The sequence below is a fragment of the Helobdella robusta genome (assembly GCF_000326865.2).
Source record: "Helobdella robusta unplaced genomic scaffold HELROscaffold_1, whole genome shotgun sequence".
In the NCBI taxonomy this organism is placed as follows: domain Eukaryota; kingdom Metazoa; phylum Annelida; class Clitellata; order Rhynchobdellida; family Glossiphoniidae; genus Helobdella; species Helobdella robusta.
In genome coordinates, this window is record NW_008703570.1 from 5797358 (window position 1) to 5815053 (window position 17696).

General features: G+C 29.7%; 2 protein-coding genes across 2 annotated transcripts; both read right to left on the bottom strand.

Annotated features, from left to right (window-relative positions):
- Positions 1-1133: 1133 nt before the first annotated feature.
- HELRODRAFT_158995 (hypothetical protein) lies at positions 1134-4128 on the bottom strand (the record flags this gene model as incomplete). Its single annotated transcript, XM_009010932.1, has 4 exons — positions 1134-1300; positions 1438-1492; positions 2118-2225; positions 4045-4128. The coding sequence occupies 4 exons, from the start codon at positions 4126-4128 to the stop codon at positions 1134-1136; spliced, it is 414 nt and encodes a 137-aa protein (XP_009009180.1).
- Positions 4129-12778: 8650 nt separating this feature from the next.
- HELRODRAFT_62784 (hypothetical protein) lies at positions 12779-12997 on the bottom strand (the record flags this gene model as incomplete). The annotated part of the gene is made up of 1 exon (XM_009010933.1): positions 12779-12997. A coding segment is annotated over one exon (219 nt), but the record flags the coding sequence as incomplete, so codon positions are not given.
- Positions 12998-17696: the final 4699 nt, after the last annotated feature.

The following is a 17696-nucleotide window of genomic DNA, read 5'->3' on the forward strand; positions in this document are numbered from 1 at the left end:
GGACCTATTCTGTTTATATTATGTACTTAAAATTACCAATTTTCATGGATTTGCCTGTCTTGCATTTGCAGATGGCATTCAAATATTGGTGACTGGTCGTCCTGGTTTTTTCAAGGCTGAGGTTGATAAACTTGCCAAATGCTTAGCGGAGGTTGGAAAATGGATCTCATGTAACTCATTGAGACTCAATCAGTGCAAGACTCAGCTGCTTCCGGTTGGCACATGGCAACAGTTGGTAAAATTAAATTTAAATTCCATCACAGTAAATGATGTTAACATACCGTTCATTCATGCTGCCACCAAATTGGGAGTTTGCTTGATAGTAGATTATTGATGAAGGATCATATAAAGATGATATCAGTTTCATAAATCTCTTGTCTCCTGAATTTATATAAAATTAAGCACTGGTTGGACAGATCAACCTTGGAAACTTTGGTGCATGTGTTTGTCTCGATTAGATTACTGTAATAGCTTTTTGTATAAAATACCTGACAAATCTATTTCTATTCTGCAATCGGTTCAAAGCTGCAAAGTTAGTTGCTGGTAAATTGAAGTTTGACCACGTTACGCCAATTTTGAATGATTTGCACTGGTTGACGATTGATAAGAGGATAATCTTTAAAATTGGTGTGATCATGTTCAAGGCTTTAAACGGAATGTCACCAGATTACGTAACCAATAAATTTACAGAAAAAGGACGGCATGTAGTTTCTGATTTCAGTCAGATGATACGAATCTCTTAGGGGTACCAGCGGCAAGGTAACAGATGGGATCACGTGATATTGCAATTGCTGGTCCCTCTGTGGAACAGTCTCCCTGCATCGCTGAGAAAACCTGAGCTTCATCTTCAATCATTTAAAAAAGATTTAAAAACAAGACATTTTTATTTTCATTGATGTTGAATTGAATTTGATTTTTTACCTATTTTGTTTGCCACGTATATAATTAAGTTTTATTTTTTGAGAGCCCCTGTGAGAACGTTGAATGGGCGCTATATATATTATTTTTAATAATAACAATAATATATATATATTTATATGAACATACATACATATATATATATATATACAATTATATATATGTATATATATATATATATATAATTTGATTATTTTTTTATGATTATTAGGAAATTACTTCTCATCGTATTTGACTACAATTTCAAAAGGTTCGAGACAATCGTTAACTCTGTCCAAATTTCTCTCATCCATTAAAAGAGCTCTTAAATATGGAGGTTCCTGATATCCCGGGATGACTTTGAACGTGTAGACCCATGACCACGTGTCAGACTCTGCTGGATCTGCATGCATAAAAAAATGATTTTAACCAACAAAACATAAATATTGAGTGAGCTATTGCTGCATGTCAATAGGAAAACATTAAGAAAAATCTATATGTTCCATTTAAATCAAAATAGTTTCAAAAGAAGTATCTAACCGTCGTAATCATTCTCGTTATCGTCAAAACCCGAAGAATCATCATCAGTGTCAGTCTGGCGCTGAGAAAAACGAACTTTTGTGTTAATTGTGCAAACAAATTATATAAATAATAATTTATGTTATTTATATAAATATTTATGTTATTTATATAAATATTCATGTTTACAAATAAATAATTATGTGAATAACTTCATTTTTATTATACGGATAGAAACGATTTTTTCATCTTATTTTTTTTAATCTTTCCATTGGTTAATCAAAATCAGATCAGTTAAAAATTAATTTAAATATTACTTGGTCCATTTGTTTGATCATGTTGTTATTTGTTTTTATCATTTAAATAATTTATTAATTCGTTAAATTACTCAATCAACCAGATGTAAAGATGTCATTGTAGCAAAACAAAACATCGTTATTTACTGTAGCATGTGATGCTAAGCAAACGTTGCTCGTTTTGTAACAAAATTTTTCTTTAAAAAAAATGAACATGGAATTTTTTAAATATTTTGTCTCATTGAATAATCTTATGTTGTTTTTTTAAATTTTTTTTTCATTTGCCTCATATCGGATTAACACGAAATATACAATGTTATGCCGAATCATTCTCAAGCAGCATTGTAGTGATTTAGAAAGCTTTTTGCACCAGCCAGACGCCAGTAATTTTTTAGAAATTCTTACTTCATAACATGAAACTGAACTGCTGATAAACTCTATTTTAAAATTGTGATTCTCGCAGCCGCTATCGAATATTTTGTTTTTTGGACTGATCCCTGTTTTTCCATAGGGCTACTATTAATCATTATTCAAAAAAAGAATATCAGTGTAAAGGTAACAAAAAAAAATTTTATGAGAATATTTTTTACAGATGTCCAATTATGGAGACATAAAAGCGACTGGTAAGAATTTCAGCAAATAAATTTTTATAACTGCAGCTACCTAATATTTCCTTAACGCAAATTAGTATTTGGCTATAATCAATAGGCAGAGGCGATGCGGCTTTGCACCTCCCGTCCCAAAGTATAAAAAAAATCATTTACTCAAAAAATTTGAAGCTTATTCCCCCACCGAAACTGGAATTACGAGAATAAAATAAGATTCAGTAAGAACGTTCTAGAACAACGATATATCTGTATCAGATAACGAGTTAAATTATTTAATTGGGATTTGTTTATATCTAAAAATAGTTGTTAAAACGTTTTTACTACTAATGTATACTAACAAGAACCTGGATCCACTTTTAATGATATGCAATTACGCCATTAGGTTAAGGTTATTATTGATATATGATCACTCCCCACGCAAAAACTAATATTAAATAATAATTCACGTTATAATTATTTATATGATTTATATATATGAAATAATTCTCATTATTATTTAATGTGGCATGTCATCAAGCTCTGTTCTGTGTGATTATTATCTACTTCAGCATGCAATTATATTTCATTTGCTATTAATTATCTTTCAGTAATTGTCTGTGCATGGCCAGATCCAGATGAAGCAGATTCTACAAAAAGGAGTCCAAACCAAAAAAGAATCCCCCAATAAAGGTAACAAATATCAATTTGACGAGTCAGCAACCTTCACGTTTTTGGCGTTTCCAAAAAAATTCTGACTCAAACAAAATGATGTTGTTTCATTCATCAGCGCGTTAATTTGTTAATTTGGTTTTAAAATAAATTGTAAACAATTTAAATAAGTTATCGTTTAAAGACTTTACCAAAAAATTTAATTTTTTTAGTTTTTAAAACGACTAAAGGGTCTCAATGAATCTTGTTTTATGGAGAGTAAATTTTTCGTTCATGATTATAACCTACATTTGGTGACTTTCACAAGTGAATGTAGAAAAATAATAATTTGCTTGATAAAACTTTCCCATTGTTATCATTCCATAGCAAATATAAACAGAGACAAACGAATCAGATGAGCCGTTCGTGATTTGACGATCATGCGTGTGCAATGACATGGAAAGAGGATGAATTCAACAAAGTATGACTCATTTTATCTAAACTTTTATAACTTATATTGTTCGATTTTACTGAAATTATCTCTTAAATAATTTAACTAAACACTGTAGTTAATTTTAATTGTAAATCATTTTACAAAGCATTAACTTAACTAATTTAATTGATGAATATAAGTTTTAAAAAAATTGAATATTTCATTAGAAAATGAAAGTTAAATTTGCAGCAAATCCCTTTGAACGCGTCACTCATTCATTTATAAATTCGTGCATCATTCATCTATCCATTCTTTTACCCATCCATTCTTTCATCCATCCATTTTTTCATCCACCCATGCCTCCATTCATTTTTTTTCTATTTATTCATTTATCAAAACGTTAAATCAACTCCTCCAAACACAGCTGGAGTCAGCCAGCAGATTTGTATAAATAAGTTTGAATAATGAAAAGCACATGTAGCAAAGTTCATGCAAAATATTCAATTTGTAATTTAAGGATGTTTTTGATCTACCTTTCTAAGGTATTAGGTTTGTTTGAATGTTTAATTACACCTGTTGGTTCTGTATAATTTAATGAGAGTGTGTATAAAAAATGAAAGATTGCGTTAAACCTAAAGATAAAATTAATCAATTATTGACTAACTCTGGAGACTTTGGATTGGGCGTTCTTGATGAAAACTAAATTAAAGATGAGTAAAAGTTGTATTGTTATTGTTGCGAACTGCATGGTGTAGTTAGGAGTAAATCAGAAGGAGATTAAGAGAGCCAGGGTTCAACAGCAAGGTTTTCTCCACTCCACACAGATGCTTCCTTCCTTAGTAAATCTAGTAAATTAAATTTGTTTGGTCTGTAGGTGATAACCATTCTAAATATATCAATAGTGTTGCGTTCTCTTTAAATGTACTCACAATTAAACTTTAAAACGTTTATTACAACGTTTGAAGAGAACGATATGCATTGGCTCATTTTTACCGGTCTAATATACAGAAAGCCTATATTATACGGATTTTATATAAATGTTATAGTCTATATATATATATATATATATATATATATATATATATATATATACGCGTACAATATACGCGTATATGCTATCATATGCTCGTGCATGAGTCCACATCGTAGCAAATGTTAGGGACACTCATTCCTGTTAGGCTTCATTTCAACAGATATTAAACAAAATCATTGAGGGTAACTAAAGACTGACAACTAAATTTGAAGAAAACTGCCCTCAAATTTAAATCAAATAATATTTCAAATGAATCTTTAAGCAAACATTTATAACGTTTAATAAAGTTCTGCAGTTAACGAGGCCTTATTTGTAACCAATTTATTAACTATTTGAATTAATTAAACAAGTAAGTACAAACACATCAAAATACAAAACATTTTTTGTTGAGCTCTAAAAAAATTATCAGATAAAAACTTAATGCACAAGTGTTCAGGAGCAGATGTCATGATACTGTGTAGACTGTGTAGCAATTATATCGAGACATCTATGGTCTAAAAAGCGCACTGGAAAAGAAATTTAAGAATTTTTTCTTAATTTAAAGCATAGTTGCCAAACGTCTCCTAAAGAGGGTTGGTCGGTTCATATTTTTGATTCCCGTGTCTTGTTTTCTGCCTCTGTTTGGAAACAGTTCAAATAAAAATGGTTTCTTGTCAATATATGTAATATCTATCAAAATTAGGTTTTTCAAAAATATGTTAAGTGGAAGTTGTAGAAAGAAATGAACAGGACATTCAAAGTTTGTTCTAGAGGATCGAGGCCTGAGGTGATTGGGTTGTAGAGAAAAATAGAAAAGAGCTCAGAGTTGTCTCAAGTAAGACCATAAGAAGTATGCCTCTAATGTGGTGAGAAAAAGTTTATTAGTTGAGATAAAACTCTGTAAAGCATCCAAAACTTCCCTAAAAACTCGACCAAGTTTGGTATTTTTTTGTAGTAAGTTGCAAATGCTTGGGAGGAAGGGTTAGCGAGAGATGCTTATTTCAAAAATGACTAAAAAGGGGTAATAAGCAATAGACGTAGACATGTAGAAGAAAGAGAGAACCGAACAACGTAAAGAAACAGCTAGTAAAGAAAAAGAACAAAACAGTTTTAACAGTGAAATCTTAAAAATGCTAGTTAAACTTAATGTTGCAATACGACTTATTTGTAACAGAGGTCTTCAAAAAATATTTTAAAATAATTATCAAGCTGACATTTTTAAGTTAATTAGTATGTTCAAATTAAAATTAAAATTTACAGCTAAAATAAATTGATACAATAAAACAAGTTTTCACAATATTTGAAACTATCATAAAACTATCATAGTTTCATTATATTGCGAATTATTATTTGAATTCCTTTGATCTACATTTGAAAATCTAAATGCTGGCGGACATGTTATGAAAGCATGTATAAATTACGAGTTGGTTTCAAAGCTAATTATTGAATGCTAATTGCCAGCAAACATGAAACCTTTCCGTACGACTACCTCCGATGGAGCAGGCTGGAGATTATTTGATGGCTTCTTTTTTTATTCTATAAATCAAACTCTATCAGACGCAGAATAAATAACAGCATGCAAGGTAGGAAACGATGAAAATAAAATTATGAATATAAAACGTATAAGATGCATTTAGTGGGAGTAAAATAAAACAACATGAGGAAAATATTGGCGAAGACATGTCAAAAAAATGAAACTGTAAAATAAGTATAAATGGCAATATAAATGGTAATAAAACGGTAATTTTAAATCATTAATGCCATATCTTTCGCTCATATCATTTAACAGGTTTGTCATGCACGATCAATAATAACTATTCAAATGTAAAATGTTTAATAAAAAGTTTGATGCACCAACAAACAAAAAACGGAAAAAAAACGAAAAATAATTTTTAAGTATAGTTTTCAATGTGAAATACAAAACTATTATAAACAACTTTACTTTTCTCTATTTATAAAATATATTTTCTGATAAAAATTTGACAGTTATTTTAAAATTGTTTTTTATTTAACAGATTTAATAACATCCATCATTGGGCCTCGCCGGCTATATTTAACCTACACAAAAATTTAAGTCTTACCTCTCCACTATGAACACAAAATATACGTTGGGCATGTTTGTGGTCCGGAATATAACAGCCTTACTGTGTACATACATGTTCTTTAGAAATATGCCTGATTACAAAAGTTTATTTCATGCAGCTCGACAGTATAAATTGAATGTTTGCGTGAATGACTGAATGATGATAATTGGACAGGGCCACAAAGAATTATGCATTACGTATGGTGAGTCTACTTTGTAATTTATTGTAATTTGATCCACTTAATTTATGTTCAAAGAGTATAGTTGTTTTAGTTTTATGTAGATGTTCACGGTGCCGGTTTAACGCAAGGGCAACATGGCTGAACGACTCAATTGCGAGATATATTGATGCAAATGTGTGACGACGAATTGCGCTGATCAGACAAACTCCTATAATTAGAATACAACTGTTTTTAATGTTTTTAAGTTTACACAAAATGTCCAGATACAGCGATCATTTAAAAAAAGCGTAAAGTTTTGTTAATCATTTTAAGGACGACCTTGGAGAAACCTTTCCGAACGAATTTTTGCAATTTGTTCACTTTTGTGAAAATCTTGTTCGTTCTAAACCGTCTTCTGTCCAGTCGTTAGTCCTCATTACTAAATATGGACTTTAATCAACATTCTCCAACGATGAAGTTGCTATGCGCAATTATTTGTTCCTCATGTGCACCAACTGTGAAGAGGAGAGGTCATTCTCAATTATGCCACGGGTTAAGAGTAGCCTGAGATTAACAATAGGTTAAACGCGGTATTGTATGTCCACACAGCCTACGTCCAATAATATTGTTTGCATATTATTGTTAGGGAATTCATATAACACCATTTTATTAAATTTCAAAACATAGCTGACCAAGTAAACATAGTGAACCATTATTAGCAAAAAATGTAAAAATAGCGAAGAATCCTTCTTTAAAAAAATAAAAATTGTAAAAAATATACGATCACAACATAACGATAAAGATAACGATCACAACAAATAAAAAATCAAAAAAATAAACAGCCGCACAGCTTTTTAAGTTTGGGTTTCTAAAAAATGTAGGTCCGTAAATCGAAGGGTCAGTTCAGAGGGCCACCAAATGCATTTCGGCCAGGGCCGAAAAATCTTAATCCGGCATTGGATATTCATGTGTACAAAGCTAAGATTTGATTGTCAACATGCAAAATAGGTCTACAACAGCTTTGTAGTTTTTGTCAACATTTGATTTAAAAATTATCTTAATCTGGTATTATATAACGTAAAATATTATCAATAAAAGAATGTAAAAATGAATAATAACGATTCAATTTGGCAAATGTAACATTTTTTGTTCATGGAAAAAATTGCAGCATATAAAATTAAAATTTCATTAAAGTTTCAAAAAAATTTATGGCCTGAAAAATGGCAGCCAGCATTCTATCCATCGTGGAATATCTTGCTAAAAAAATCACACTAACCTAGCACGTGAACAACATTGTGATGATAAAACAAGTTTTTGTTTGACTATTTATATAACATCAAAAGATAACAAGAATTATTATATTACTAATGAGTTAGCAAATTATTTCAGTAGAGTGTTTTCAAGATCAGACAAGGTCAGTGGGTTTGCAATTTTCTTCTCTCGAAACTACCATTATGGTTGGATTAAAGTATTTAAACAAGTCCAAATTTGCAGGAATTCTTGTGGAATGTTTAACAGTCGTTACTAAATTTTTGAGTCACTTTTTGGATATTCTAATACTATATAATACTATAAAAATGTTAATTTTTCCAAGCAGAAAGCTAGACCGATCTTATTGAACTGAGTGCTTTGCAAGTTGTTTTAAAGTTATATAAAAATGCATTGGTTGATTATGTTACAGAAAAAAAATGTTTCCAATAAGTGACAAGATGAATTTAGAAAAGAAAAGTCAACCACAATATAAACTTTTGAGAATATTTGATAGCTGAACGAACGCGGTCGATCAGGGTTTGAGAGTTGGCGTGATTTAAGGTGACTTACAGAACGAATTGTTTGATGTTAATAATAAGTTTGTTAATTAGGTTAATAACTACTTCAGATGTTGGTAAAAACGAAAGCAACTCATTCAGCACAAGATCAAAATAACAAATACTATAACTGCCAAAGATTCGGTTGTAGGGCACAACAACTTTAGCCCAATTTTTTTCAAAATTTGGTAGTTTTATTTATACAAATGTCTAGTTTACATTTTTACTTCAAAAATAAAACAAACAGTGCAAAAGATTTTGTAGCATCTTCTAGTTCTAGGGCAATATATGAACATAAAAAATTTATAATTATTTAATTAATTAATCAGTCAAAATGTTTTCCTTAAATGAAATTATAAGCGAATATAAATTTTTCGCTAATAAAATTTTTGCAATGGCCGAAACAAACAAGGAAACGAAATATTATTGCAAATAAAAAGATTAATTTAAAAAGTAATTCACGTAAAAATGTCTTTTTCAATTCCAAAAACTCAAAGAAAAGTTTTTAAAGCATAAATATAGTCTACTGCATTGAATTGGTTTAACAAATGATGATTCAAAGTTTAAATAAATCCTTACCGACTGCACAAGCTCTCCTGTAATCACCTACGTACGAAACTACTATCTATTATAAAAGCTTTACAGTTTTTCTTAATATCGAACGTTCAACTGTCCGCAGAATTATTCTTCCTTATAGATGAAAAGCGATTTTAAAATAAAATTTCAGTTGAATCTTTGTAATTATAAAGGTAATATACACACACTTATATATATAATATATCTATATATAAATATAAACCAGAAAACAATCAATTCAACTATCTTGCAATAACGTGAACAAAATTATTATTTTCTAAAGATACTGTTTCAATTTTAAAATTTAGAAAATAATTGTTAGAGACAGTTCTCTTTTTTTGAAGTAATTGGTGGTTAGCACCAACCACAACCTACCTACGACTGCTTCATTCAACTTTTATAACATTCTATACTTATAGGCAACTACATAAGCATACACGTATGTAAATATATTTTAAATATATGCATATGTAACTATATATATATACATATATATATATATATGTATGTATATATATATATATATCAATTATAAACCAAATAAAAAGATGTTTAACGCATCACCATATGATTATGATGAGATTGTTCAACCTATTTACACATTACTACACCAACTACGGTGTTAATTGTATACGCACACAAACACACACACACACACATATATATATATATACATATATATATATATATATATATATGTCTTTTATATATATATATAACCTTATATATCTAAATATATGTATATATGTGTATATATATATATAGGTTTATGTGTAAACTCAAAAAATTGTCAAGTTTACGTTTATATATAGATATATATAATTATATATATAAATAATTATATATATATAATTATATATATATATATAATTATATATATATATATATATATATATTAAATAGTTTAGCGACAAACTTAAAGTGCAGAAAGTATAAAAGTATCAAAAGTATCGATAAATATGGAACTTATCATGCTATCTCCGAACTTGTTCATCATCATGTCCATATTGAGGCACAAGATGCCGCTAGTATAAATACAAACGTAAACTGTCCAACTGATTCAATATGTTATTATTCACGTAACAATGTTCACAAACTCATAAATGCACATGAACCTGTGTGAACGTGCGTGGAATTGTGTGAGAATGTGCGAAACTCTATGAACGTGTATGAAGGAAGGTGTATGGAATGTATGAGCATTTGTACATCCAGGCTCCTCGTACGTGGAGTTATAAACATAATGTGAACTAAATGAAGATGCTCCTCTGCGATGCCTCATACATTAACATACACACAGATATATACACATTTATATATATATATATATATATTTATTTATATATATATACATATACGCATTCGTGCATACATATGTCCATACGTACATACATTAACCCAAGTAGAAATTAATATTCCCATATCATATTATTATAGTAGCTAATGCAATCATCATTTAAAACACTGATGCTAATATTCAATGTAAAAGTTTATCAATATGAAGATGTTTTATTAGAGTTATTCATTGTTATTTTAAAAATAATTTGTATGTGTTTGTGTTAGAAGATGCACAAGGTTCACTTGTCTGAGAACATGTAGGTACACTTGAAGCCCGTGCGTACTGCTTACTCTTCACCACATTCATGTTTTTTATACTTAAAGATGAAGAGTTTTGTTTTTACTATCAAGTTATTTTTATATTGTAATTTTTTGTTTATTGCACATATCGACTGAGTAAAGTTTTTTAATAAATTTAAATCAGACCATTTTAATTTCAACTTTTATCTCTTATTTTCATCATCTCTAAGGAATTTTATTCAATAAATGTGGTATTATAGGATGAAAATTTTATTAAATGTAGACGATTAGTTAAATACATTTATTAATAAATTTGAGTAACAATAAGTTAAGCTTATTTCCAGTTAGATGTTTTGAACAAATGGATGAAATTAACTAGGTTCATTTTAGTGGATGTTCAATGCCATTACTAACTCTAAGCCATCATCCAGTGGCGAATCTATGGGAGTTGGGGGGCCATGGCTCTTCTGTTTTGACCAGCGTTTTTAATAAAATGTCAGTAAAACTCTGATTTTAGATAGGAAAACACCGTTTTTACGTAGAAATTGACCAAAAATTGGCGTGATAAGCAAAAGCAAAAAAAGTGGTTACTTCACCAACAGCGTAAGTTAAGTCATGTTTTTATGAGAAGTTGACTAGGTCTAGTAGGGCGCCTCAGTTTTTCAAAAATTTGATTTGTTTGAAATAATAAATGGAATGCATTTTTTATATAAAGTCGAATTTTCAAAAACAAGCGATATGTCATTTGTCGTAGAAGGCACCAATGAAAGAGCACCAAAATTTTCACGCACACACAAGCACATAGCTAGCTACACACACGTTTATTTGATACACTTGAACAACTGCACACTACAACACAAATACACACACGCCTACACGAATGCACGATCACACACGCGTAAAACAATCATAGTAGGAAGCAAGACATATTCACAAGTTTGTGAGAATTTCAGTATTTAGCAGAGATGCTTAATTTTCAACTGTAAAAAAATTTTAAATGTTTTCAGTAAAAAAACTGTCAATAATTTTTCTTGTGAAAACAAAGTCCGGGACTGTTGAAACACAACCAACTGCCTCAAATTACCGCTGCATCTACCAATCACCAACAACTTTTTAAAAATTACGAACAACAAGTTTCCAAAATTTGTTCAAGGCTCCTTAATTAGAAAATTATTATGTTTTCCAATTGTTCGTGATAAGAAAAAATAACTTGGATACATCATTGAAGGTTTAATTTTTGTTGAGGTTATGCTGGTTCATAATAAAAAAGAAATAAAATACGAATATGAGTAAAAAGTTTAAAGTTCAAAATTATTTTGAAATATAATTTTTGACATTTTAAAACATGCAATTCGAAATGAGTGAAAACAAGGACAAACTATAATTCATATTTGCCTAATTGGGGTCTAATTCTCAAAAATAAAATTGCTTGTTTAATGCAAAATTTCTTTCAAAAAAAGTAGTGCTTTCGTTGCGCATTTTTGTCGCATGGTATTTAGCCGCATGGACAACAAATTTTAAACTTATTAGTTAGTAATGTTGGCAGTAAACAGGTGTTATAATAAATTATTACCAGTTTTAACAATCAGTTTCTTACTAGAGTAGTTTCATATACGAAAATAAAACAATGAGTGTTTAATATATATTTTTAATGCAACATAATATATATATATATATATATATATATATATATATATATATATATATATATATATATATATTCAACCCTCAGAGAGTTTTAAATTAGACAAGATATATATATATATATATACCAATTTATTAGCTTTTGAACTTTTAAAACAATCGTAAACAACTTTCAAAAGCTAAAAATTCGGTAGATTTTATCAATATTATTATTATTAATTTATATCGCGTCCTATGCATAGTTTCCGTAGGCCTAGATAAACAAAAAGTTCTTTAATCGTTTCCTAAAAAGTTTCACGGTTGGTTGTTGACGAATGATGGCAGGCAAACCATTCCATATGGAAGGAGAGCTGTATGTAAAACATTTATTGGCAACTGATGGATTGCTGACAGCTTGATGCAACTGAATATATGGAGACGAAGGAAGTGACGAGTTGATGAACAACGCGATCTGAGTTGATGAAGATATGATGGTTGAGATGTATCAAGTAACTTGTACGTGGGACGGCGAGTTTAAATATAATGCGTGGACCTATTGGTTACCAATGTAGTTGAATGGGTGAATCTGTGCTGGAAGATAAATTATTGATATTTAAAACAACTTTTGCAACTCTATTTTGAGGTCTTTGAAGTAAAGTTGAAAAGTTGGAAGAAAGACCGTAGAGAAGAGAATTACAATAATATAAACGTGATAGCACGAGACATCGAGCCAGTGCAGAAGCAATATCTTCAGTGAGAAAATTACGAATATGACGAATAGTCCACGTATAAAAGTTACAAGATTTGATCAAAGCTAAAACATGAGAGTTAAAAAATAGAAAATAATCAAAGGTTAAACCTAAAAATTTAAGTTTAGAGGTTGAAGAGAGAGAAGAATGGGATGGGGGGAATATTTGATAAACTATTGCGGATTACCTAGAAACATTACTTCAGATTTGTTAGGATTTAGCTGAAGAAAATTTGATAAATGAATCTTATACCGGTTTTCCCCTATATATATATATATATATATATATATTTATTTATTTATTTATTTAGGGATTTTTCTGTTATTTACACGGGAAATGGCCATTCTGGTCAAGAATTTTTAAAAAATGAAAATTTCGGACGAATGGGAGAGCTACGAAGCGATCGGCAAGTTGATCAGTGGTACGAGATTCATCGCATTGAAAAATTCTCTGGCTGAAAAATTTAATAGGCACCTCCCACTTGGTGTTGCCCCATTCACTCTACATTTGAGACAGAACCTCAAATTAGGATTAGTGATTGATCTAATCCCAACAAATACTATTTTGATAAGTTGATAACAGACCAAGGAGTAGGATACAAAAAAATCCACACTGAAGACCACAAAGTACCGAAGGCTTAAGTTATTAGATAGTTTTTCGCAGCTGTTGATACCTTCCTTAAAGAGAATAATGATAATTTAGATATTATTGGTGTACATTGCACTCATGGAATAAATAGAATAAGCTAATTGGTCAAGCAAAGAGTGCAACAAACAAAAATGACAATGAGGAAAAGGAGGAAAAAGGATGAATCGTCATCAGCAGCTGCAGATACATGGAGTGGACATCCCAATGACCAATATGTTCAGCAACTAGGGAAGAGCAAATTTCACGATAATGCTAATAGCTATAGACATAACAACAAACGACGTGTACAACAACGATAACATGTACAACAACGAAAACAATGCATACTATAATAATGCGCATATATTCAACAATTCATACAACAGACAGATCTTCATACAATAACAACTATAATCAAATTAATATTGATACATACAATAACAACCGTTACAACTATCAAAGACCAACGTATAAGCAAAACAACATCAACTCATACAACCAATCTAATATTTTATATGACATTTATGACGACATCAACAAAAACAGTGGTGACATTAATATGTTGATCAACAACAACAACTTGGTCATCAAAATCATTCCAATAACAACAGCAACACAATACGCACCTCAAGTAACTCAGGATGGCTTAACTGTAACTCCCCGTGCTACAAATCATTCAGCATGTCCACAAACAACAACTTTCAAAAAATCAACAATCATGACAACAACTTTGGTAACACCATTAACAGAAATGACATTAATAACCACAGCAGCAGATTTCGAAATGACAAGCATAGATATGACAATTCTATTTATGATATGTATCATCATGACACTAACCAAGACACATTACATAATGATGTTACATTAAACGTTAATGTTATCCCACCCTACAACAAAAAGCAAAGACTATTTTAACATCAAGAAATCAATATTTTTCATAAATGATAAGACCTGACTCTCATTCTACATTTTGTTAAGATGATTTTTTAAAGAAATACTATTTAATTTACTTTTGCATACCTTATTAATAAATCACTTATATAACCAGTTTGTAGCTGATATCGAAGCAATTAGTGATTTGTTAACGTCTGACAATAGACAATAATTTTTGCCAGAATTCTTGTCATTGATTTTAGTTTTTTAATAATTTTTATATAATTATATATGTATTTCATAAAGACTGTCAGAAATGCAATTATTGATGGAAATCACAGCATGTTCAGCGTTAATTAGCTTCCTATTTAATTTTTCGATTTTCTAACAGTAAATCGTAAATGATTGTCAAGTTTCTTGAGTTCAAAACCAAAATTTTTAATTATTATAAGCGTGATAGAACAAAAAAGCTTTTTATCTTTCTATGCCATCTTCAGGGTTAGAATTGATACGTTGTTTGGCCACAATTCAAAAATAATAAATTGTTAAAGTGTTTATCACTTAGTCTAGATCTAATTTTGCATGCCAGTCTGTTTATTGAAGAAACAGTTCTTTCGGTTTCAACGGAGGATGGCGGAAGACGGAAGAGCGTTGCACAGAAATTACGAATTTTGAGTCCTCTTATGACGTGTTACTCCGTACAGTTTGAATTCGGCAATTAAGGACATTTTCACCTGACTCATCCATCCTGTTATCAAATTTAAAAATTTAAAAACTATCAATAAATTTTTGAAGCTTATCTTCTAATCTAATGTGGGTCTAATGTAAGTTGTCTCGTTTGAGCTTTGAATGCTTTATTTGTTTTTCTACTTAATTTAAAATAATAGAAATTTTCTTAACAATTTTTATACAAAATTGAACAGCTAGATTACAAGCAATTCAACTTTTAAAGTTATTCATTTTCTTTTTTATTATGCAGCTCTGACAGACGCAGAACTGCCTACATGATATTATACTTAATATACTCTACTATCCACTCCACGCGACGTATAAACACATTATGAATGCACGCGCAAGCACTGTATCACACACGCAAGGCGTATGAAAGTCTTTGAGTTTGAACAGACGGTATTTATTCGAATCAGACCATCGCGTAATAACAGCGCGAGACATGGCTTTTCTACCACTTGACCCAACCGTCGACTAATTTGTTTTTAAAGCGAGTGTTTGAAATTAAACTGAATCTGGCATTCATTTGTTCTTTAAGAAGTTATTTAATTTTATATGAAATTTTCTAGCATTCTTATTAAAATTAGTTCCCGTTCTCCCGATTTCTAAATGTTGCTAATTTTCCGAAAATTTCCCCTCCCGATATTCCTTAGAACAAACCCTCACTCATTGTGGCAGTTATGTTGTTTATATGTTTGGTGTAATTTCTAATCAAATTATTTTAATAAGAATGTCAACATTTAAATGAATTTCATTAATCATATACTTATAGGTTTAGTTATTTAATTATTATTTAAATCATAAAATTTCTGAAATTTGTATCTATTCTTAGAAGTCTGTAATTTCTTCCGTGTTATATAAAATCTAATTAAATCATAAAATTTCTGAAATTTGTATCTATTCTTAGAATTCTGTAATTTCTTCCGTGTTATATACAATCTAATTCGTTATAAGTGTAACTATAGATTATTTTGTGGATGTAACTTCACATGTGTTGTTAAGTTCAACTGCAAATTTTTCAATTCATTATTAATACTATTATTTAGACATATATATATTATTATAATGCAAGAATTATTGAAACAATTTAAATAGGCAACAACGCAAAATGGATTACCACAATACAAATTAATAACATAGTGTAGTCTATGATAATTCTTTCCATCCAAATGTTTACAATGAAGAGTACTTCAAAGTAGAAACATTATGAAGAAATAAACTTGCACACACAGACACACACACAGACACACACACACACACATATATATATATATATATATGTATATATATATATATAATACGTTTATACATGAATATATATCATTTACATATGCATACATATGTATATACATTGTATAATGAAATATTTAGTTATGGAAAAACATATTGCGTTGCACGGGTGTGTGCTGTGTTTAGTTATTTAAAATGAATGAAGCTTAGACATTACTCATCCATCTCCTCTCTAGCAAGAATACATATGAAATGTAGTGTGTGTGTTGGTGTTAACTTGTACATCATCTTGTAAGTCATCAGCTTAAATTATAAACGAAAAGTGATATACATACATTCTTATATGAAATAAACAAGCTTCAAAATAAATATTAAACCCTCAAGGAGTACACCAGCTAAAATTCATTGTTAGACATTTTGTACTGATGTTGGGATAATCAAAAACGTTCAGTTTGATTTTTTAATGTTTCATAAGGTTGATATAAAAATATCAACAAAAAAAGTTATCTATTTAAAAAGAATAGAAATATATTTCACGATGCAACTGAAGAAATGTTTTAACCAGTCTTTAACAGCATCTTCTAACGATCATGATCGAGTAATCCCATCAGAAGAGATTTAAACGCGATTGTCCATGATTTTTTTGATCCTTTCTCTCTTGAATGAAATTATTTTAAAATTAACCAAATTGTTTCAACTGTTTTTAATATATAAACCAGTTTGAAAGTCTTTAAGATATGAATTGAACATAAAGTTAGTTCATTTGTATTCAAGTAGAGCTCTCTAATTTACATTTAATAAAAAGGGAACACGCGTGAGTACAAAAGAAAGTAGCATTGTATAAACACAAGGTAGAAAAAATTAAACTAAACTTACTGAAATTTTATCAAATTGTATTTTCTTGTAATATGAATCTTGCTGTTGTAAAAGTGCTTCAATTCTGACAGCTGAAACTGCAGTCAGCTGATTTGCTACTATATACTGCAAGTCATTTCTCTTTCGTTCAATAGAAAAAAGTTCGATATTTATTAACACGTTTATTTCATTATTTTATCAATAGTCACTTGGTCAGTAACAGATTTTTGCTTTGAAGTTTGTAATCTTGACTTTGCTTCTGAAGCTCTATTTAAAAAAAAAATAAAATGTCCTATCATGTTTTAAAAAGGAGCAATTAAAAATAAAATTTGAAATGTCGGACACTATAACGGGTTAGTAGGTCATGGACGTCTTCGCAATGCAAATTGAATCTAGAAATCTAGTCCGTGAT